This window comes from Uloborus diversus, chromosome 6, assembly GCF_026930045.1.
Source record: "Uloborus diversus isolate 005 chromosome 6, Udiv.v.3.1, whole genome shotgun sequence".
NCBI lineage: Eukaryota > Metazoa > Arthropoda > Arachnida > Araneae > Uloboridae > Uloborus > Uloborus diversus.
The window spans coordinates 88,310,044-88,334,086 of NC_072736.1; the positions used below are offsets into that span (position 1 = coordinate 88,310,044).

The following is a 24,043-nucleotide window of genomic DNA, read 5'->3' on the forward strand; positions in this document are numbered from 1 at the left end:
GCTTCCTTAAGAGGTTTTCCACCTCCAGCTCAGTTGGTCCTATGCCGGGCTGAAGAGTGCTAATAAGCACGAAATTGCAGTCCTCGGCTGGAATTGACTGAACTGGCGGTGTATTTCATGTATTTCTGCCTTAGCCCTGGCTATAGGGCGTAACTTACTGAATAAATGTCAAGAGTACTTTCAGTTACTGTTTGTTAAATGTCTTTGATGTTTTTCTATGTATTAAATTTCGACAAAAAACATGTACTTTTAGTGATGCAAGTTCCTAGAAAATTTCTTTTGAAACGTCAAAATTGCAAAAGACGATGGACTTCTGGAGTAAACGAAGGAAAGTGAGTGAGTTATTTAGCCAATGAATTTTTTGGAGTTATTTTTATGTATTCCCCATAAAATTTTTAAAAGTTTAAGTCTGGAAAGCACAATGGGTATCCCAGGTTGCAAATTGCTCCGCATAATGCGGCGTTGCTCCGCAAAAATAACGAAGCTCTGCAAAAAGTTTTTTTGCTCTGCATTCTTTGGTCAAGCATGTTTTCAAGCGATCATGCAAATGCCTCTTCCACCTCCCTTCTGCCAATTTCAGAAATTAACGATGCTTGTACTCAAGGCATGACATCGTATTCAAAGCTGTTTTATTAATTTAAAAATAATTATTTGTATTGCTAGTGCTTAAAGTGAAAAACAATTTTAGAAAAGTGGTTTTAGTTATTTTATTGTTTTTTATAAAAAATTACGAGCTGCTTCGCAAAATTTCAAAATGCTCCTCAAAATCACTACAGATGCTTTGCAAATTGTTTCTCCAAGGGTGGCAACCCTGGTTGTCTTTGATGATGAGGGGAAATGTTCAGAATTGTTTGAAACTTATGTCCTAAAAAGAAATTTTAGACAATCCTTTATTATTTGATGGAAGAGAGTAGCCACTCCACTTTAATTTTTTTTTCAAAATTGAAGTCCGAATTAATGACCCATCCTTTAGACAACAGGATATTCTGGAATATTTTCAAAATTAAGACCTGAATTTACATTTGTAGGATATGAGGTATGGGTAAGAGTTGGGGTGCAGAGACTCTCCCAGAAATTATTAAAATTTGAAGTTCCAAAAGCTAAATTTTTGACTATTTTTTTAGATGAATATTGGGAGAAGGGATTTCTAGGACTCTTTTGCTTGAATTTGTTGAGATTGACGTCCCTAAGCCAAAGTTTAAGATAGAAGACATTGAGGACTCTGGTCGGGGGGGGGGGGGGGGGGGTGCAGTCTTATTGCCCCTCTTCTGGATTTGCCACTGTGCTCAAGTAGTGATGCTATTTTTTCCTATATACAGTGAAACACTGATTTTACATTTCTCAAAGGTTATAAAAATGTAACATCCTGGATATACATGAAAAGCAAAAATCAAATAAAACCCCAGGAGTCTGTGGAGTGCATTTCTTTTTCATAGATTAACTTTCAGCAACGTTGATTATCTTTAAAAACACACAGAAGAAAAAAATACATCATTTTAAAAACAAACATTCCATTTTTGAACTTTCCTCTGCAAATCTAAACTGTAGGAAATTCATTAAATAACAAACACACAACGCAAATTTACCAGTGGCGGCTCGTATCTTATTTTAGCGGGTGGGCTCACTGTATAAAGTTTTCTCAATAATATTTATACAGATACAATGGAGAGGACTGCAGTTAGCAGGGGTCGATCCAGCGCCAAATTGGGGCCGCTTTGCGGCCCCATTCACAAAATTCCCCATCGCAAAAGCGGCCCCATTCACAAATTCCGCGTCGTAAAAGCAGCCCCTTCACAAAAATTTATAAAAAGGCAGCCTTTTCACAATATTTTTTAACCGCAAATGTGTACGCATCTACGCGGGAGCCTCTTCCACCTTCCCCCATCTTATCTTTTTGCTTGCTGCGTGAGGTGTTTTTGCTTGAGAGCGTCAGAGGGGGGACGGGAGAGGGACACTTGTGATTGGTAGCTTGTTTTCAGGAAAATCTTAAATTTTACTTTGATTATGCAATATATATTTAGTATTAATTTGTGTTGAGTTTCAAAATCCAATTCTAAAATAACTTTACTTAAAATAAAATTTTTTTACATGCTGTTTTTATATTTTTATTTGTTTTGAAGATCTTGATTTCCTTACATCGGCCATGGTAAACGAATTTTTCGCATTTTTGATGTTTACTGTACCTTGTTAAGAGGCAAACAAATAAAATTTCTTATATATTTATTAACATCACTAAATTGCAAAGTTTTAAACGAAATACCTACTCTGTAAGAACGTCAAAAGTCAAAAAATTAAACGCTGAATGCTGGTGCAGTATTATTTTGGGTTTTAATTACTTTTTAGTTTTTCAAACACATACATGGAATCTTTAATGAGTATTTCACTTCTGTGTTAAGAAATATGTGATATCTTTGAGTCTGCTCATATTGTATACAACAATTTGCAAGGCCAAACAGAGGGATTTTTTAAATTTCAAAACCTTTTGTTTACTTCTGAACAGTCGTGCGGTTTATAGAGGATTGCGTTATATAGGTCAGTGTTATAAAGGGGTGTTCTACTGTACTTACTACTGATCACATTTAATATAAATGTACCAATTCCTTTAAAAGAAATGTCTGTAAAATTTCAACTTCCAAAACATATCAGGGGTGGCAAAAAACATATTTGCACAAAAAGTTTAAATTTTAGCTATGATGTATAAAACTCTGTACCAGTGCTCTGAACTTTGGGAGTTCACTAATATTTTTGTTGTTAACACTTTTGATATTTTACGAGTTTGTCTTTCTTTTCTCTTTTACAGCTAAGTCTTTTATCAGAACCGCAGAAATATTTCTATATTATAGTTAACACAGATTACACTCTCCACCTGCTTCATATTCTAGGATTATTGAAATTATTTCAAACAAATGAATACCCAATTCAAGAAAAACAGTGAAAAGTATTTGAAATTAATTGAAATTAGTCATCAAATAAATGCAGGAATTCTGTTGTGTCTTCTATTGATGATACTCTAAACATATTTTAAATTTCGGTTGTAAAGTTACCTATGCAGTGACTTAAAATATTGAGAACCCCAACAATTACAACCATATAAAAAACATTTTGAAGAGAATGATGCCAAATTAGAATTAAAAATGCTTAGCAAAAAAGTTACAAAGAACAATTTACTTGATAACATCTAATAACCCAACCTGTGAGTCACGACCCCATTTTCTTGTGGGGTCGAGAAATGATTTCTCTTTTTAAAAAATGTATCATTATATAGTTTAAAAACCAATAGACAGTGAAACCCCCAATTTTACATCCCCCAAATCTACGTTTTCCCCACATCTTACTATTTTTTCCTTCAGGTTCCAGTTTTTCCATACACTAATGATGTTAATTTCAGGGGCGGCTTGTCACTATGGGCCGGGTGGGCCTGGCCCACCCAGAAAAATTGTACACAACTAAATAGATCATGTGAAAATAACGTTTAGTATTTCGCCAAAAAATTTTAAAAAAACAACAAACAAACAACGAATTGGGGACATGAAATACATTTTAAATCTCTAACACTCTGCATAACGCTTCTAAAATGTGAAAAGATTTCTATCTGTTGGCGTAAGCGTTGCATCTTGCAAGCTCTGAGAATGATTCTTGGGGCTTCAACTGATTTGCCCCAGGACTACCCCTGCCATGCCTCTGCTCCTAACCAATCACGACGATTCAACCAGATACCAAAACGGCAAGACCGCGCCACCCCGATTCCATCTGCATGGGCTCCAGCTCCCTAGCCCTCCGAAAAATAGCTTTACCCAATAGCAGTAGAAGAGCAATAACAGGTGTGGAGGGATTTGACACACGTCGCTTGTACGAAACAACAGCTCGGAAAAGGGCAAAAAAACAGCTAGCCCACTGAATGAAAGAAAGTGCTCTTATCGTTTTCCACCGTCCTTCTTTTGCATTTGTCTTTAATCTTAAACGGCTGTTAATATCTGGAACTGGCATTTACCATTTTATGGGTTCCGACCGATTCTACCGCATTGCATCGCATGCATATTTTTAGTTATTTGCTTTTCTGTTTGGAACTAATATGATTGTAATTTCTGAATGAAGAGTTTGTTTTCATATAGTTGGTTTTGAGTGTGAAAAGTTCTGAATTGGTCCGAAACTTTTACAAAAAACTTCAATTGGGCGAGATCTATTCAATTTTCTTTTTTGTTCTGATATTTGGCTAAAGTAATAAGTATTAATCCTATAATAGGTCTTATCGATATGTGTTTTTTATTCTGTAGTACTCTAAGGCGGAACAAACCCAAAATATTTCAATTTGATCCGGTACATCGCTTTAAGTCTTTAAAGGCGTAGGGCCACATAACCCCAAAAATGACCAAACTATTCGATTTTTTTTAGTGTTTATTTTAAAACTTCAGATTGTTTCAAACTTTATGACGAGAGTTTCAACGCTCTAGTTTAATTATTTAAAAAGTTAATGGCTTTGGGTCACTCACACTAGGTGCGCTTTTTCTCGATTTCAAACTGTTTTTGAGCAATCATGAATTGCTTATTGTTTTTACTTGACTGTTGAATGACTAATGCCTATAATTATATTTTTCTATTCATATACTGTCGGCCCCGCTTAAACGAATACCGTCGGCTCCAAGAAATATTCGATTAAGCGGGAAAATTTTATTTATCTTTCCTGGTTGACAACTTTTGCTTAAAACGTAATACAACAGAATACCTTTATAACGCCGACCTATATAACGCAAATTCTCCATAAACCGCACAACTTTTCAGAAGTAAACAATAGGTTTTGAAGTTTAAAAAATCCCTCTGTCTTGCTTTGCAAACATAAAAATTGTTAGGCAAATTAAATTTTAAAACAGTTTTTCATCTTTCCATCATAATTCAAAGCTTTTAAACGAAAATTATTACTCACAATCAAAAGAAAATGCCAAGATGATTCTTGAAAATTTAGCTGTTATGCGAACTATGAAGCTACCAGAAGTGCAAGATAATTCACTTTCTTTTGATTGTGAAAAATATTTATTTGTGAATGACTAATTCTACAGGGTTCGTACGCCCTTGAAAAACCTTGAAAAGTGCTTGAAAAAAAAAAGTTCATTTTCAAGTGCTTGAAAACCTTGAAAAAGTTTTAAAACCTTGAAAAAGTTTCTTAGTGCTTAAATTCTCTCAAAAATCAACGAATTGTGCTTAGAAGTTTTAAAAAAGTATTTCACCAATGCAATTTTCTGAACATGTGTTCAGTATGCAACATCGCGAAAAATTGCTTCCGTGTTTGGGATTTCAATCCTTTTGCATCTTGTAAATATTTTGATGTTTTTTACAACCGAAAGATATTTTGACATATGGTACCTTAGATTAGTTTATTTTTTGTTTAATTTCATTAATTAACAAAGAAATTAATTTGGAAACCATGACAACATTGAACTTACTCGGGTTTCGCGGAAAATTGCTCTTGTGTTTGAAATTTCAATCTTTTTGCATCCTGCAAATATTTAAATATTTTAGCTAATCAAATGTTAGTTTCGCATATGCCACCTTAGATTAGTATATTTTTTGTTTATTTTTAATAAAAAAGAAATAAATTTATTTCATGGGAAACATGCCACGTCGAACGACTTTGCGAAAAATTGCTTCTCGTGTTTGAAATTTCAATCTTTTTGCATCTCGCAAATATTTAAATATATTCACTAATCGGATGTTATTTTCTTATTTGCTACCGTAGATTAGCATATTTTATGTTTAATTTCAGTAAAATATAAGTTTATTTTATGGGAAACATGTCAACATTAAACTTAATTCGCGAAAATTTGCTTCCCTTGTTTGAGATTTCAATCCTTTGCATTTTGTAAATATTTTTATATTTTTGGCAATTAGTAGTTATTTTGACACTGCTACATCAGATTAGCTTATTTTATTTTTTATTTTAATAACTAAAGAGTTAAAGAATTTATTACCTTGGTCTTGTTTAATTATTTGCTTATTTATTTTTGCAATTTTGAATGATTATCTTTACCTAATTTTTGGTCATAACAGATTTTTTAAAAAAAAATTTAAATTTCAGCAGTTGGGCATCTAACAAATTAACTTAAAGTTTGTATTTTAAATATAAAGTTGTACTTATAAATAAAATTATATAAATCATCATTTTTTTATGTCTGCTAAAATAAATAAGGTGTATAACAGGGGTGGTTGTGTTATGATTATTCACTTGAAATCCAGTAGTGTTCGTTTTTATGCTTTTACCTCCCTATATCTCCAATTTTCCCCTTTTCCTCTAATGTTCAAAATTACTACTTTATTAAGGTTGTGGGTACTTGGAGCTTACTGAAAGAGGCTTTAATCAGCAAAGGGGTAGATAGCTTAAGGAGGGTCATTCATCTTCATTTGGATCTAATAAATTGACCAGTACCAGCCTAGCTAGGCCCAGTGCCTGTTGCTGGTTATCAACAGGCACTGGGCATGGTATTTCTATGCAGAATATTTTGACTTAATAAACTATTTTATGAATTGTATGCATGCAAAAGTTATTGTTGTACATATGTATATTCAAGTAATAGGGGTCTTAGTTTTAAAAATTATTCCCCCCCCCCCTCGCCCCATTTTGCTCTTTGAAACTTTCAGGTAATTTTTTATGAACTCAAAAATCACAATTACACCTGAATATTATTGCATATCTAAATTTAAATTCTCATTTCAACAATAACCCATTTTTTCCCAAAATAAAACTACTTTCGTCATAATATATGTCAACTTCTTGTGAATCTTTTCAATTTCGAAATATGGCTCTATAAATCTGAACTTGCACATTTATTGTCTATTGCAAGTTAATCAATGAAAGCTGAATAGGCTCAAGTTTGCATTCAGAGTATTTATCACTGCTTAAGCTGCTTTTGTATATTTTGAGGTGTAGAGACTGGACTGTGGACTTTATAAACTTTTCTTACTTCCCAATTTTTAAATTTACTGGAGGACAGTTGAAATGCCTTATTGGCTGAACAGCTAATAAATACATACGAATAATTGATTTGCATACTTATAAATGATTTGCAAACCTGATATTTTTAGAACTTAATAGTGCAAACTGAAATAACTTTCTGGGTAGTGTTTTTGTCCTAACCGCCCTTATATTGTAATAAACCACTGTATAGATATTGGAAATAAATGTTGAAACCGGGGAGGGGGGGGGGGAGTGACTTCAAAAACTCCTCTATGGCAATGCCATTGAACTTGGGTATTTTAGTTTCTTCCCATAAAAGTTAAAAGCACTTATGAAAGGTTTTTTTTTAAAGTATTAATTTGCTGATTCTAGAAAATATACAAACCTCTGACTGCTGCAACCTTTGAAAAACCTCAAAATTAAACCTCTTGGTATCTGCTTCTCTTTATGACCAAACTTTTCAAACATTTTCAGAAAAACTTTCAACGCAGTAGATCTTTCATCAAAGCGTCTCTCGTTGTAGAAAAAGCAATTTTGTTTTCCTATACTTTTTTGTATTATTGCCTTATTTCTATGTGTTTGTAGTAAATGAAATCTGCATACAATATTTTTAGTACAAATTTATGATATTGCCTTGAAAACAAAATTTTTTACCTTGAAAAGTACTTGAAAAGTGCTTGAATTTTTTTCTGCCTAAAGGGTATGAACCCTGTTCTATGATTAGTGCTTTACTACACATTGCAGATGAAACCCATTCTGAAGTGCTAATATATAGATATATTCTGAACATTAATTTAAAAATTTGTGAAATGACCTATATAAGGCCAAAACCTGTTTAACGCAAAAGCTCTGGTCCCAAAGTGTGCGTTATAACGGTCTTCTACTGTAATAAATCAATGTCTAAGTAATAGAAAAAAAAGTTTTTGATTAAAAAGCGTTTTAAATAAGCTAAGTAGTAATCAACAAAATAGTATGATAACTAAGTATATATAAAACAAGTACGTATGAAAATTACAAATATGCAACTTACAACTTGAGGTATTAAATCTTTGTTTTGACACCTGTTTTCAGTTCATATTTTTTGGAGAAAGTCCATAATAGTGGATTCCTTGCTCAGGGTATTTTGAGAATATACTTTTTTAACTTCAACTACTGCGTTTTACGTAATCAATAATTATCAATTTCTTATTTTTTGCAATGTTAATATATTGTTGTGTTTATTAAGTTATTTATCGACTGTCTGTTGGTAATGGCATTGGTAACTATAAAAGAAACTAGATAGAATAGTGGAAATGCTTTGATGGAAAATGAATGTTGTTTTTCCCACCCGTTGTTTGCCGAAAAATGCTATTTTAAGTTTTTACGACAATAATTGCTCTTATTTAATTTATTTTTAACGTATTCAAAAAATTTTTTTCAGCAAAAATCTATGTGAAAGCTGATCACTATTATTCGATTATCCGAAGAAATTATTCGGAATAAGCGGGGATCTCAAGCATTACATCTATGGGTGGGGGGGGGATCCTAACATTACGTCTATAAATTCGGCTCTGAGAGATTTTACCCGATTAAGCGGGGCTGATAGTAATGCAGGTATCCATATACTTTTGAATCGAATTATTTATTAATGACCTTCAGGTCTGTACACAATCCTTTTTACGTGAAAATAGTATCCAGCTCATAGTGTCCAGCATCCAGCCCCAGTCATTCATTTGAATTTTGGCGTCATGAATTCAAACTATGGTTGCGATAAAAGCCATTAGTAGAAAAAAGAAACTTCTCCTATCGTAATCCGCGATAGTGAAAACCATAATTTGAATTCAAGATCTCAAAATTTAAACTTTTAAAAAATTAAAATATTCTTCAGTGTTTTGATTTTTTTTAAAGGGCATGAAAAATTATTATTGGTTAATAAGGAAGCGCATATAAAGATTCCAAAGAATTACATATTTTATTGAAATGTTTTAAAAAATGGTTTGAATGTGATGTGACCCCTAGGTATTGTGATGCAGTTTCACACAATAAAAATTGAAGTTAATTCTAATTTTGATAAATGAAGAATATACTAGCGATTGAGGAAACCATGCTTCTATAGAAAAAAATAGTTACCAATTTCGTAATTTGATATAAGGAAGCATGCTAAAATGAAAGTTAATGCTTGTGCGTGATCATGTGCTCGTGTTAGAATCAAGAGTGTAATGTAGTAGAGTGATTAATGCTGTGTGTTGTTTATTACTAATTGCATGAGGTGGGTGTCTTGTCTTTAAATTTTGGTTGTTTACCTTGAAATTATAAAAAAATGGCCAAGTGGATATTTTTCTAAAACAATTTCAACTTTGAAGTAGAAAAGAAGTTTGAAATGAAGCAGCTGCAATAAGGACTATCTTATATTGTTCAGCATTACTAACCAGGGGTCGATCCAGGTTTTATTTTTTGGGTCCCCATTTTGTGAAAAGGCAAAATATTTTTGTGAAATTTCGTTATTTTTGTGAAAAAGCAAAATATTTTTGTGAATTTTCTTTATTTTTGTAAAAAAGACCTTCTCGTGGTTTTTTCTTGGAAAAGATTATATTAAAGTATTTTTAGCTGTTGTATCGTTATAGAAAAGCCCTAGACAGGTTTCAGGGGTGATTGCAAGTTCTTGAAGAATACCTGAAAGCTGTCAAGAGAAAATGTGCTGGGGGAGGGGGGAAGTAAGACCCTTAACATTTTATTCGTAATTTGACACATACATTACATTTATTGCTTTTTACAAATATACATATGCAAGGCACACTTTTTTCAGGTGAAAGTCTCACAACAGATTTCCTGTTTGCCCCTCTCAAATACTTTAAGAGCAATGAAAATTGCACATACTGCTAAACGTAATGATAACTCCTAATAAATGGGCAGTTCTCAAAAGGTGGGAACAAAAAAGTTAACTTTGAGCAATTTCAAAAATTTTCGAATTTGATATCAATTTTGCTTTTATTCTATAGTATGCATACCTAGAACACAATATATGAACATGAAAAGACAGCAGGTATTTGTAAAAATTGTTAATTAGCAAATTAAATTAGCAGTCTGTAGGTAACACATTTTGGACATTGTTGTCCTGTAGGTAACGGATTTTGGACATCATCATAATGTAAGTTTCACCATTTTTGACAACTGTTAATCTGATTTTTAACTTTTCCAATGAAAATTTTATTTACTACTTTTTGAATTTTGCAATTTAATGATAAAGAGGATATTAATGAAGTACTTGAATGGCTATACTATACATACTGCTCTTTACATATAATAAAGTTTTGGAATGATTTTGAAGAAGTTGATGAAAGGTAGAAAAAAGCTTCATGGAAATAATTATACAAACTTGTAGTTTGATTTATTGGGACAAATAAGGAATAAAAATAGACAAATACGACATATATATTTTTAAAGGAAAAATAAACAAAATATACTTTAAGAAAGAATGTAAAAAGTGACATCAGTTTTAATAGTGAATATTTTTTCTAATGTCATAAGAATTAAAACGATGTCTAAAAAAAATATTGGAAAAAGAAATTCGTATTTCTTTTTGGAGATCGTTAAATTATGTTTAAAAGAAAGAAGAGAAAAAAAAAATTCTAAAATAATAAAAGCGGCGTGGAAAAAAAAATGCTAGCACAGGTGATAAGGGCGCCAAAACTGGTGCAGCTGACGATTAACTACATTTGTCAAACTGGAATCCCTATCTGGTAACCTTTAGCTTATCGTATACTGTGTTGACGCCAACGGAGGTTTGCTTGGCGATTTTCGAGCAAAATGGCTTTCGTTCGATCATAACAAGCCATGTTTCTACTGTAATTTATGTATTGTTCAACGTGTAACGTATTAATTATGCAAAATACCAATGGATTAAAAAAGATAACATCATAATAATCTTTTTTATTGATGTTAGAAGACAATGGATTATAAAAAAATTATAAACAAACGGACAGAATTATCGGCGTCAAGATCGTAACGCCATTTGGACATCTCACATGTATGTTTAAGAAAAATTATTTTTCTTCTAAGATACTGCATAAAAGCTTATGAAAACACTTTTAAACAATTAAAAACTGATTCTGAGGATCGATAAATACCTTTAAAACGAAAACATCATATACTTAGTTCTCAAATAATAGCATTGTAAAGATCGTAACTTTTGGACATGCATCAAATTTCAAACTTACTTTTTTCTAAAATCGTTTACAAAGTAAATAATCTGTCTTTACTTTTGTTATTTGTGTAAAATATTAACAAAAAGTTATTCAGTGTAAGATTCATGCCTTTAATTTTTTTTGAAACGTATGGAAATAATTTTAAAAAAAATTTTTTAATGGTACATTTGCTCAGTTAACGTTTTGGTATGTCCAAAATTGTGCCATTTAGCAAAGAAAATATTTTTTAAGGGCATTTGAAGAGCTTTTTTTCCATAATTTATGTCAATTCTTGTCTCTGTACAGCATTATAATTTACCTCAAAAATTTTAGAGTTAATTAAAATGAAAGTTATTTGGTGTTGAAGCTTCAAAGTTGAAGTCTGTGTTTGCTCCCACCTTTTGAGAACTGCCCACGGGCAGTTCTCAAAAGGTGGGAACAAAAAAGTTAACTTTGAGCAATTTCAAAAATTTTCGAATTTGACATCAATTTTGATTTTATTCTATAGTATGCATACCTAGAACACAATATACGAACATGAAAAGACAGCAGGTATTTGTAAAAATTGTTAATTAGCAAATTAAATCAGCAATCTGTAGGTAACAGATTTTGGACATTGTTTTCCTGTAGGTAACGGATTTTGGACATCATCATAACGTAAGTTTCACCATTTTTGACAATTGTTAATCTGATTTTTAACTTTTCCAATGAAAATTTTATTTACTACTTTTTAAATTTTGCAATTTAATAATAAAGAGGATATTAATGAAATACTTGAATGGCTATACATGCTGCTCCTTACATTTAATAAAGTTTTGGAATGATTTTGAAGAAATTGATACAAGGTTAAACTAGTATGTTGTGGCCATCACGAAACTTTCTTCTATATTTTTCTTTTTTTTTTCTGATCCCTCCCCATGCTTGACGAGGAAGCAATATTCCCAACAAAAACAAAATTACACATGCAAAAACTTGACGACCATCCCAATGTCTGAATTATTGCAAAAGCAAAGCAAAGAGCGAAAATTGAAAGTTATTTCAAAAGCCTTGCTTGAATTAATTACAAATATTTTATTTGTTAACAAACATAAGATGGCAACAGTTAAAAATTTTAAATCATTGAGATCATATTTCCTATCATTTCCATACAATTAAAATCACGAGAAATACGCAGACGACAATCTATTACGATTTATCTTTCTTATTGTTGCATTAATAAAAATATTTTTATTCGCAAAAAAAAAATCAACACCTCTTGGAGCGATCGGCGTCAAAATAGAACCAAAGCCTGTTTACATATGGATTCACATATATTCCAAATTTCAACCAGAACGTAGCATTACTTCTTGAGATAGGACACTCAAAATGGAAAAAAAGAACGGGTGATTGCGCTACCCCCCTTTTAGCTGTTGACACAAAAATAAAATCAGTTCTTATACCCACTAAGGGCTACTTGCCGATAAATTTTTCTTTCATTCCGTTCATTATTTCTTGAGATACAGCAGTCACAATTGACGACAAAAAACGTTCTACAGCTCAACCCCCGTTTGAGTTATTGACACCCAAATTGAATCAGCACCTGTTCCTGTTAATACCAACATATGGACCAAATTTTGTTTGATTCCGCCAGTAACTTCCTGAGGAATAGCAAGCACGCGTAACTCGAAAAACGTCCCATTGCTCCACCCCCCTTGGAGGAATTCGCGCCAAAAACTAATGGGCACAAGTTCACATAGGGGCACATATGTGTACTAAATTTCGTTCGATTTCATGCGGTAGTTTTTGTTGTAGAGCGGCCACAAAAAACTGGTCACACACAGACGTGACACACATACATACACACACACACACACACATACATACACACACACACACACATACATACACACACACAGACAGACAGACATTTTCCAAAAATGGTCGAAATGGACTCAGCACACCTCAAAACGTTCGAATCCGTCAAAATTCGAAATTCGAAAATTTGCACGAATCCAATACTTTCTTCTATATATTAGATATAGAAGAAAGTAAAAAAAGCTTCAAATTAGAAACAATACAATTGTAAAAAGTGACATCAGTTTTAATAATGAATATTTTTTCTAATGTCATAAGAATTAAAATGATGTCTAAAAAAATTATTGAAGAAAGAAATTCGTAATTCTATTTGGAGATCGTTAAATTATGTTTCCAAAAGAAAGAAGAGAAAAAGAATTCTAAAATAATAAAAGCGGAAAAAAAAAAAAAAAAAATTGCTAGCGCAGGTGATAAAGTCGCCAAAACTGGTACAGCTGACGATAAACTACATTTGTCAAATTGGAATTCCGCTCTGGTAACCTTTAGCTTATCGTATACTGTGTTGTCGCCAACGGAGGTTTGCTTGGCGATTTTAGCGCAAAATGGCTTTCGGTTCGATCATAAGCAGCCATGTTTCTACTGTAATTTATGTATTGTTAAATGTGTAACATATTAATTATGCAGAATACCAATGGATTAAAGAAGATAGCATTATAATAACGTTTTTTATTGAGGTTAGAAGACAGTAGATCATCAAAAATTATGAATAAATGGACAGAATTATCGGCGTCAAGATCGTAACGCCATTTGGACATCTCACATGTACGTTTAAAAAAAATTATTTTTCTTCTAAGATACTGCATAAAAGCTGATGAAAACACTTTTAAACAATTAAAAATTGATTCCGAGGCTCGATAAACACCTTTAAAATGAAAACATCATATACTTAGTTCTCAAAAAATAGCATTGTAAAGATCGTAAATTTTGGACATGCATCAAATTTCAAACTTACTATTTTCTAAAATCGTTTACAAAGTGAATAATCTGTCTTTACTTTTGTTATTTGTGTAAAATATTAACAAAAAATTATTCAGTGTAAGATTCATACCTTTAAATTTTTTTTGAAACGTATGGAAATAATTTTAAAAAATTTTTCTTTAATGGTACATTTGCTCAGTTAACGTTTTGGTATGTCCAAAATTGCGCCTTGCTAAGAAAAGATTTTTTTAAGGGCATTTAAAGAGCATTTTTTCCATAATTTATGTCAATTCTTGTCTCTATACAGTATTATAATTTAACTCAAAAATTTTTGAGTTAATTAAAATGAAAGTTATTTGGTGTTGAAGCTTCAAAGTTGAGGTCTGTGTTTGCTCCCACCTTTTGAGAACTGCCCTTAGGCTAATTGAATTTTGAACAGTTTTTTCTCTTTCCACCTTAATTCAAAACTTTTAAATGAAAATTAATATTCACAGTAAAAGAAAATACCGTATGCCTCTTAAAAATGCAGCTGTTATGCAAACCATGAAGCTTGCAGATGTGTTGGATAATTCACTCTCTTTTGACTGTGAAATATATTTAATTATGAATGACTAATTGTATAATTAGTGCTTTAATACTCATTGCAGATAAAACTCATTCTGAAGTGCTAATATATAGATATACTCTCAATAATATTTTCAAAATTTGTGAAAGGACCTATATATTTACAAAACCTATGTAACCCAAAAGCTCTGGTCCCAAGGTGTGTGTTATAAGGGTCTTCTACTATAGTTGTGAATTTACTATTGAAAGTATCAACCTTTCTTTTTTTCCATGTTCAAAAAAATTGAACCATGAGCATATATTTCAATTTTTGTTGTACTGAAACCAAGAATAATACTATTTTAATTTCTTTTTGTTAACATTTTTTACTTATTCACAATGAACTTTTTATGTATTAATTATGAGCTTCCTGAATTTAAGAATCTCTCATATCTCTTTGTTTAAATTCAAAAACAAGTGTTCTTCCATTTAATGAAAAACTTAATTAAATCCAGATAATGGAAATGGAAGTCATATTTCGTAATACTAAATTGTAATTCGCAATTATGTTTTTAGCAGAAATATTTCGTTGTACTCTGTAATAAAGGTCTCAGAAAAACCATTCTCTCTCTCCTTGTTTGTTGGATGTTAATGGTGATTAGTAATCCACCAAAAATATGCTTTCCTTAAAAAGAGTTTAATAATAATTTTATAGAACATGCTGGTATATTTTGCACTCAAGAATCTTTTAGGAAATATTCTTATACCACATACTAATGTATCTATGTTCTTGTGGTTAAAAGAGTAAAACTAGTTTTTTGTTAAGATGTTATACAGTTATTTAAAAAAAATTTTGTTTTTGTTTCAATGGGTTTTCTTTCTTTTTTTTTCTTTTTTTTTTTTCACACATGCTGTTTGTTTCTGTAAAATTTTCAGTGTTAAAAAGAAATGACTACATATGTGATGCAAACAATATCTAGTTCAGTGCATTTTTTAAAATCATCTTTTTTTTTTAGATGTGCTCAAATTCAGTCAGATGTTGAACACTGTTCAGTGAAGAATACAGATTATATTGTAAATATACTTCTGTTAAATTTTCTTCAGCCTTCTATGTTTCAGATCTTCGGCTAAAAAAATCTTTTTTTGTCAGATACCAGGCACTTTTTTAGATGGGCTTGAGGCCTATCATGAAGCTGATAAAAATCCTTACAAGAAGATTATCAGTGGAAGGGGTATTGATGGATATAACTTCATTCTTTTTGTGATCAGCAGATCTGATGCTTGGTGCCAACAACAAGTAAATACTTTTTAATGAATGTACTTAGCAGGTTTATTTCATCAATAATATTTCTGAGAAGATATATGGTTCAACTTTTTGTAATATACATACATACATTGTACGTTGCGCCAGAGGAACAATTTCCACGTACACAAAAACTAACCGTGATTCTAAAAGCGTAAAAACAAGCCACACAACATCATTGAGTTTTCAGCCAAAACTGCCATTTTTATTTATCGTTCCATGAAACAAGACAAAAACTGCGCCCTCTATAAATTAAAGTAGAAGTTATGAATTAAAGTAGAAGTAATTAAAATAAAAATAGAGCCAAACATATATATATATATATATATATATATATATATATATATATATATATATATATATATATATATTAGCAAGGCTGAAAAAATAAATGTTCTAAATTTTAACCAGCGTAAAATGCAGCCTATACATACACAGTGGTCAGGGGTAGATTTATATCTTTATTAGTGGTACCTGCACAGCTTTGCCTGTAGTACAGTGCAGAACCTTTTATCCGGGAACCAAAAAACCGGGAAACCAGAAAACCGGCAACCTTTTGCCTCCTTTTCCCGCGATTTTTTAAAAATACGCATTTTCGGCAATTTTTGAAAAACTAAGCTTTTTTTTTTTTTGAAATACCTAAAAAAAAATTAGCGGTTTCTTAATAAATACCATATTACTCATCTATAACTCGGGAAAATGTTTACAAAAATGAACTTCAAAGGGTTGTCTTTAACGCAGGGGTATACTTACTTCCGGACTTTCCGAATACTTAACTTCCGGAATATTTTCTTGAACTAAAAAGTACACATGTAAATCTGAAATTTTTGTGTTTCATTCCAACTGAAAACTAAAAAAATGAATATTGTCACATTATAATGCAATATTTTATTGAATGGCCTTTAATTAAAACCGTTTAGAGCGGAAGTGACGTCGCAAAAGCGCGTGAAACAACACGATTCTCGAATTATCCGGATAGTTGATGGTGGAATCTAGAAATCGTTAAACGGAAGACTGTAATAAGGCTGCAGGAACTCATAAATTAAATTTTAATTGGTATTAACTTAATGCAAAAGCAATAGTTATCAATAATCGCTAACGCCAAACCTTTACAAAAAAGTGAAAAAAAAAAACGCGTTCATGAAAATAAATTCTCTCATACACTAGTAGAATAATTGCACATTTACGTTCAGAAACTTTTTTTCTTGCCCTTCCCTTCAATCTCTTTCATTTTAAAACATCGAAAATTGATGTTTTTCTTTCCTTTTCAAAATGAGTGTGCGGGTCTCAGGTCTTATTAAATAACTTTAGGTTTTTGGTGTTTAAATTATTCTCGCACTAGTAGTTTTTAATGTTTTGATATTGATAAGCATTTCTGAACTGTTTTCTTCTTATTTTAATACGTATTAATATTTATTATAGTAATTTTAGTTTTATGAACAATCGTCCAAAAGTCTTTTTAGCGATCCAGAAAACCGGGAAATTCAGATATCCGGGATAACTATGGTCCCGAACTTCCGGATAATTGGTTCTCTACTGTATATAATTAAAAGTTAATTTGGTTCGCCTGTATATTTACAAAAATTGGATGAATTTTTCGCCAATTTGCTATGTTCATCACCCATGTTATGGTAAATTGCTCGCACGCGCTATGATAATTTACTCGTCCATGTTATGATAATTTGCTTAATAAAATTTCTTAAATTGGAATGGAAAAAGAACAAAATCGAATTTTTGAAAAATCGCTTTGAGGTGCTCACCTCTATCCTATTAATTCATTCTGTTCCAAATTTCACTAAAAATGGCCGAAGGGTCGGGGCGCAACAGATATCCGGACACAGGTCCAGAGAGAGAGATCCAGACTTCCGGCTTTGTTATTAGTAAAGAAATGTATTTATTTTAGGGAATGGCGGTTGAAAATTGCACGACCCCCCCCCCCCCCCCCTTCCATCTCATTCCAACTTCATTATCACAATGTTGCCCTGTAGTAATTCGCTGCGTAGACCAGTTCATCTGTTTATGAGCAATGTAATTTTCTGTAACAAAAGTATAAATAGGCGCAAACAGTATTTCCAGTACAGTCAAGTGCCCATACTTGGAACAGTACCCTAACTTGGAACATTTTGCCAACTTTAGGTTCGAGTGCTGATTATCTTCAACAGCTATGTGAGCTAAACATTGATGTTAGCTTTATGGGTTAATTTAATGACTTTGAAAATTTGAAAAAAATATGTGATTTTTAAGCATGGAAATTATTTTGGTTGCCTGTGCTAATTGAGTAGCATTAGCTTGAATTTATTTCACACTTCATCTCGGTTATGTACTTGTGTCTTATTTGTGCAAATTCACTTCTACTTAACTAATTTATTCATAAGTTTGAAAAATTTCAAATACGCTCCAAACTTGGGACACGGTTCCAAATTAGGGTACTAAGGCATAAAAAGAGTCTTTATGGAATATTGAGGAATTAAATTGTGCAAGTATAATTTAGAGATTTTAAATGCTCTTCTTATAAATATACCTAGCTCAAAAAAAAAAACCTCTTAAGTGAAACGTTATCAGATGATAATTAATGTAACCATTTTTAATCTGTATTTCAATAATACTTATACTTACGCAATTTCTGGAATGATAAGGTTTATCACTAAATTTTCAAATAATGAGGTTTGTCACCATATTTGTCTCAAGTGTATGGCATTTGAGGAGTAATTTATCAAAAGGTAACATATCCACTTTTTAAAAAAAACTCACTTTTTTGTATTTTCTATATCTTTCAAATGAACTCAATCAAATCCCCTAGTCTCTAATATTAAGTGCAAGACAAATCCATAGTTTTTTTGAAAGTTTGGCTTTTCAATCAAAAGGTAACCAATCTGTCCGCTACAATTTTCTCAGGTTATTTCAAACAAAGGGTATCCTAACTGAATCTGTTGAACAAAAAAAAAAATTTTTTTTTTCAAAGAAGCACATATCCAAAATTTCTGAATCCCTACTTGGTGTTCTTTGAAAAGTGACAAAATATCTGCTCATTGACAGGGGATTTTTTGTATGTTTCATGAGGTAAACAAATTTTGCTACTGTTAGAGTGCATTCACAGCCTTCTTCAGCAAACCTGTTGTCAAATAAGCTCTGAGGACCATGAAGTCTATGGAAAATGTATTGACGAAGACATTGTTATACATGTTTAGTTTAACCAGAAACCAAGTTTTAATAAATTTGACAATTTTTTCCTCTGAACAAAAATAGTCTAACTTTAATACTTAACAGTATTTTAAACAAGAAAAAAAATCAGCCTTGAGAATTTTACCAGAAACAAGTTGTTCCACAATTTTTCTTTGTCTTCAGAATAAAATTTTTAAATTAATGTTTCAGGAGTAGTCTTCTTGCTTTTATTACCTTTTACCTTTGTTCTATTTTACTACATCCTAAATTTTATGAAAGTATAATCATGAACACTAATGAGGTAAAAAGCTAAGAAAAAAATTCTTACTTTCCTATCCCTCGAGTAAAGTTCATAAATTTATAATAATCAAGACTTCAGTTGTTCCGTTAAGCCCATGAACACTTGATCCACTAATTTTAAGTTCAAGTACTTCAATATGAGGACATGAGGTATTAGAGTTTTGGTGAAGTTGGAGCTATCAAGACTCTGTTTTTCGTTCAAAAGGGCACATCATCACGTTTTTCAAACAAAAAAGCACATATCGAAAATTAAAATAATTATCTCCCTGCTTTTTTTGCTTGACAATTTCTTACTCTGTGACATAATGCCTTTGTGCTCAATTATATGCACAGAAAATATAATAAAACTATTTTGCTGTTAGTTTAATTCGTTTTTTCAACCTCCTGAACATTTTTGGAAAATTGATATGTTCCATTTTGATAAATTACTCCTCATTTATAATATATCTTTGTCTCAATTTATTTTCTTAAAGAAATTGTTTGTTTTGTATTTCAATGCTTGCTTTTTAATTTTTCTAGGATGTTCAAGCATATGCATCGTTCTGCAGAACCGATACCACTAAACGTCCTGTAGCTGGTATACTAAATATGTGCCCTGATTATTTTGGCAAAAAAATTTATGATCCAAAGCATTATTATAATGTAAAAGTTGTTTCTTTTTCTTACTTTTTAAGTTGTTAAGTCGCTTGTCTTTTTCATATTATATGGGTCATTCTCACAAAAACAGTCATTTTGAGCTTATGAAGTTCAGAAAAATTAAAGTGGGTGGAACCTGATGAAACCTTCCATAAAGATAGATATATGTAAGGGCTTTACGAAGAAAATATTGGTCCTGAATATATATATATGTATTTTTAATAGCATTACACTCTCACTTAAGAATAATTCCATCACTAGTGGGGGAATAACTAATTCATTAAAATTGGATTCTAGTAGTTACGCCAAACTGATATTTGAGTTTGTTGGCATACAAATGTTCTCAAACAACTTATGATAATGCAGTTTTCATCCATAATTTTATTTTATTTTACTGTAGAAACAGATGTGAGGGAGTGACAGATGCAAAAACCATTCTCTAATTTTATGCTTTCATATAGATTCCAAGCAATAATTTCCGACAAATTTAAGACGCAATTATGTTGCAATAGTTTTCTGGCTTACCAGCGGTAAATTGCTACACTTTTTGCCGACAAATATTTTTTTCATTGCGATTCTGGGAAGGAAATTTAATGTTGTGGGGAGTGACACCGCTGGGAACAAACTTAAAAATAACTATGTCACTGAATTTTTAATGAAAATTTAACTTTAAATGTTTTTTTACTTAAATCCATAAATATTTTTAAATAAAAACAACAAAAACGTGAACTTATTGTTTGTTTTCATAGAAATATTTTTATTTTATTTTATTTATATTTTTTGTTTATTTTTTACTAACATGGGGACAAGTGACGGTTACTTTAGACTTACGTTCAAGACATTAAAAATAAAATATAGAAATTTTACTTTTAACGATCTTGTTAAACTCTATCCTAAAAAGTATTTAAACCTTTCAAGATGTGTATGAATCATAAAATATTCGTAAATTATTATAGGTACATTAAAAATTCCCTATAATAATTAACAATAAAATTGACCATTTTTTGTGATAATAAGAAGTCGAACCGCTCTCTTATATTTGTTTGCTGTGTAAGATATCTTAATTATAATAATTGTCTGTTTTGTTGCAAAGTATTTTAGTGGAGAGCAGGAGAGCATTATAACCTATCCCATAATATGGAGCATTTAAAAATTATTTGAAAATACTGATAAAATGCCAGTTTTTTTTTTTTCTGAAAATTATTGGAAAAAAAGCAAAATGCAAATAATTAAAATCATTTCGACCTGAAATTGTTCTTGATTTTATTCTTTTGCTAAAATTTCTTTTTTTTTTTCTTAGGAATCTAGCATTTGCTGTTCTTACTTTTCTGCTTTATTTCATTCAATAAAAAAATTCAAAGTTTTGAAAGAAAAAGGGAAAAAAACGTAGAATACAATTCACACGTACTAATTTTTTCCTGACATTTATATATGCATACGAATTATTTAAGACTAAAAGTTAGAAATTTGCTCGCCTAGGGAAAATTCTTGATTTAAATAATTTGTCAAGCAAAAACTTTTCTTAATATATTTTTAAAATTTTAGTTTTAATTAAGTATTGCTGTCATGTGTGGAACAAGTGTTTGGACATCAGTTTGAAACGTCTCAACTGTAGCAAAAAAAAACCTCCAAATCCATTGTACTCATGCAGCTAAAATTTTTTTAACATAAAATTTGGTTTTTTGCTATTATATTTTTAACTTGTAAAAAGAGCAAATATTAAACTTTTTTAACAACTGTCACTTGTAGACACTTTGCGATTTTCAGAAAGAAAGTACCGTATTTTCCTGCATTTAATCCGCGGATTATCTGCTAAAAAAGGCAAAGTTTATGAGGTGCGGATTATACACAGCCGTGGATTATCTGTGATTTTTTCTTCCCTTAACACCAACGTACTGAACCTCGATATTTTTACATTAGGATTCACCGATCGATATCGTACGCCGACTGAATGTTGTATATTTTACGAAGCATGCATGTTCTTCTTTGCTGCCTGCCTGTATGTTGGTTATTTTACGTTGCTTGAATGTTCTTCTTGGTGATTCAGGTCATGTAAAATAAGCAAGATTACAGTGAAATAGGTAGCCATTTGCACAAGATTAGACCGTTTGCTCCTTTGTCTTGACTCTTTGTTTTCAAGTAATTAGCGTACTATAATCAAGATTTCAAGAAGAAATCATTATATTTTAGATTATATTTCAGATTAATTTTGATTATGCCTTCAAAGTAATTACTTTTTCATGTTTTTAGTTTAGTTGCTCAAATGGTATGCTAAATTCAAACTTTATCTTTTTACATCGTATTACCCACGGATTATACGCAGCTTTTTTTCTTCAGGCCGATTTTAGGACCTGCGGATTATAGGCCGCTCGCGGATAGTACGCAGGAAAATACGGTATCAATTTTCCATCCTTTTAGTTGTTTTCCCTTGAAAGAGCTTGCCTTCATAACTAACAAGAGCCATTTTTCTTCATTTAGTTCTTTATTTCGAATTAATTCTGTTGATTTTTCGATTGAAGTATGTACGTTTCCCGAAAGGCTTCCACTGAATTGTGTGGCAGCTTGATGTTTCTCTATTTGTTATTGCTTTTTCCCAGGGATTTTTGCTGTACAATCTTTCTTCATTCTCGTCTTCCCTATGTTGAATGTTTTTGTACTTGGTGTGAGGTGCTAAGTTAGCAAAATCTTTGGTACATTGAACTGAATGTTTTTCGTTCTTACTCATGACATTTTGACTATCAAGTCTCGTTACATTTTTCCTCATATCGTCAACTACAACTTTTCCATGAAAAATTGTAAAATATTCCTGGTAAAAAACTTTCTTCACACATTTTTGTGTGCATACGAAGCAATTTTACCATGCCTTCAGAGCAAGGTCCATTACTCTATATTATTTCTCTCTTCAGAATATTCCAACTTGGATTTTTTTTTTCTGTTCCGCTATTTAAAAAGAAATATCAGAATTTTTTCATGTCACCTGTTGCTGCTTCCTTTTCTTTAATTCCAGATATTCATTTACTATCCTCTTTTTGAAAATCTGGGTTTCATTTTGTCTACTAGAACTTGTTAATGACATGCTTATATTATAAAAGCAAAATTAACTATAATTGCGAAATGTTAAGTATCAATGCATAAATGTGAAATTACTTCTGTTTTTTTAAATTACTGATTGTACATTACTGATTGTACTACATTAATCTTTTTAATTTAGTTTTTTTTTTTAATTGTTACTTTTGGCCAGTAGTAGCAATCTAATTCTTACAGCCTGCACTATTTAAGGTAGATTTTAAAGCTTTAATAGTGTGGTTTAGAAGGTTTTGTTTAATGCTGAAACTTTTATGCGCCCTGGAACCAAATCAATTCTTATTTTTTAATGCATTGTGGAAAAGTTTGCACTTTCAGATAGTTCCAACTAGTTCTTGAAAAGGCTCATCTTATCCTTGAAAAGTTCTTAAATACTCCTTGAAATTTTTTTTCAATTTTGTGTACAATCCATGTTAAACTAAAATGTATGTAAGAAATGTTTAAAATTTTGACAAAATAAGAACATTGAATGTATTTAATTTCTCACTGCATATGCATGGAAGATATCAATGCATAACTTTCAACACCTGTAGTAACAAAACACTTGTTGTTAGTAGTCCTGGTTATTTACTTCAAATTGCCTCTCACGATCATATCAGCTTGGCGCAATAATGAGCAGCATTTACGGTTGACCATGTTTCCAACAATGAGCCATCTTCTAACTGATATTTTGCCCTGTTAGTGGACACCTTGCTCCATCTATCAGCCCGGTTTGAAAACTCAAAACTTCTTTATTATATTCAGCATGATTTTTATTTATACAGAGAATGCACAGGCACAACCATCAGAACTCATTACCTTTCTCTTTGAAATAGCTTTGTAATACAGTGCCCGCTGCTTATTAAAATCACATTGGTTCTGAAGACATTTGATTTTATAAAGCAGCTGATTTTATAAAATGACATAAACAGCTTTTTGAAATTCAAATACTCTAACAACAAAATGAATTACTTCATTTATTTTTGTTTTCAAATACCTTTGACATTTTTAGCATGAATTATATTTTTTAAAATTTGCACAAAGGTTTTAATCAACTATCAATTCACCAATAGGTTAACAGAATTGGAGAGTAAAGAACAATATCGTTAGAAAGTTTTCAAAATGTTTTGTAAGTTTCAAAATTATATTTTCCTC

General features: G+C 31.2%; 1 protein-coding gene across 2 annotated transcripts in view; it reads left to right on the forward strand.

Annotated features, from left to right (window-relative positions):
- LOC129224005 (ciliated left-right organizer metallopeptidase-like) overlaps positions 1-24,043 on the forward strand; it is a 78,913-nt gene that overhangs the window by 20,084 nt on the left and 34,786 nt on the right. The window contains exons 4-7 of one of the 2 annotated variants that reach the window (XM_054858398.1): positions 254-332; positions 15,441-15,498; positions 15,575-15,721; positions 19,709-19,831. In XM_054858398.1, the coding sequence (XP_054714373.1) occupies positions 254-332; positions 15,441-15,498; positions 15,575-15,721; positions 19,709-19,831 (407 nt within the window). The remainder of the gene's footprint in view (positions 1-253; positions 333-15,440; positions 15,499-15,574; positions 15,722-19,708; positions 19,832-24,043) is intronic. The other variant, XM_054858399.1, reaches the window with a different exon arrangement.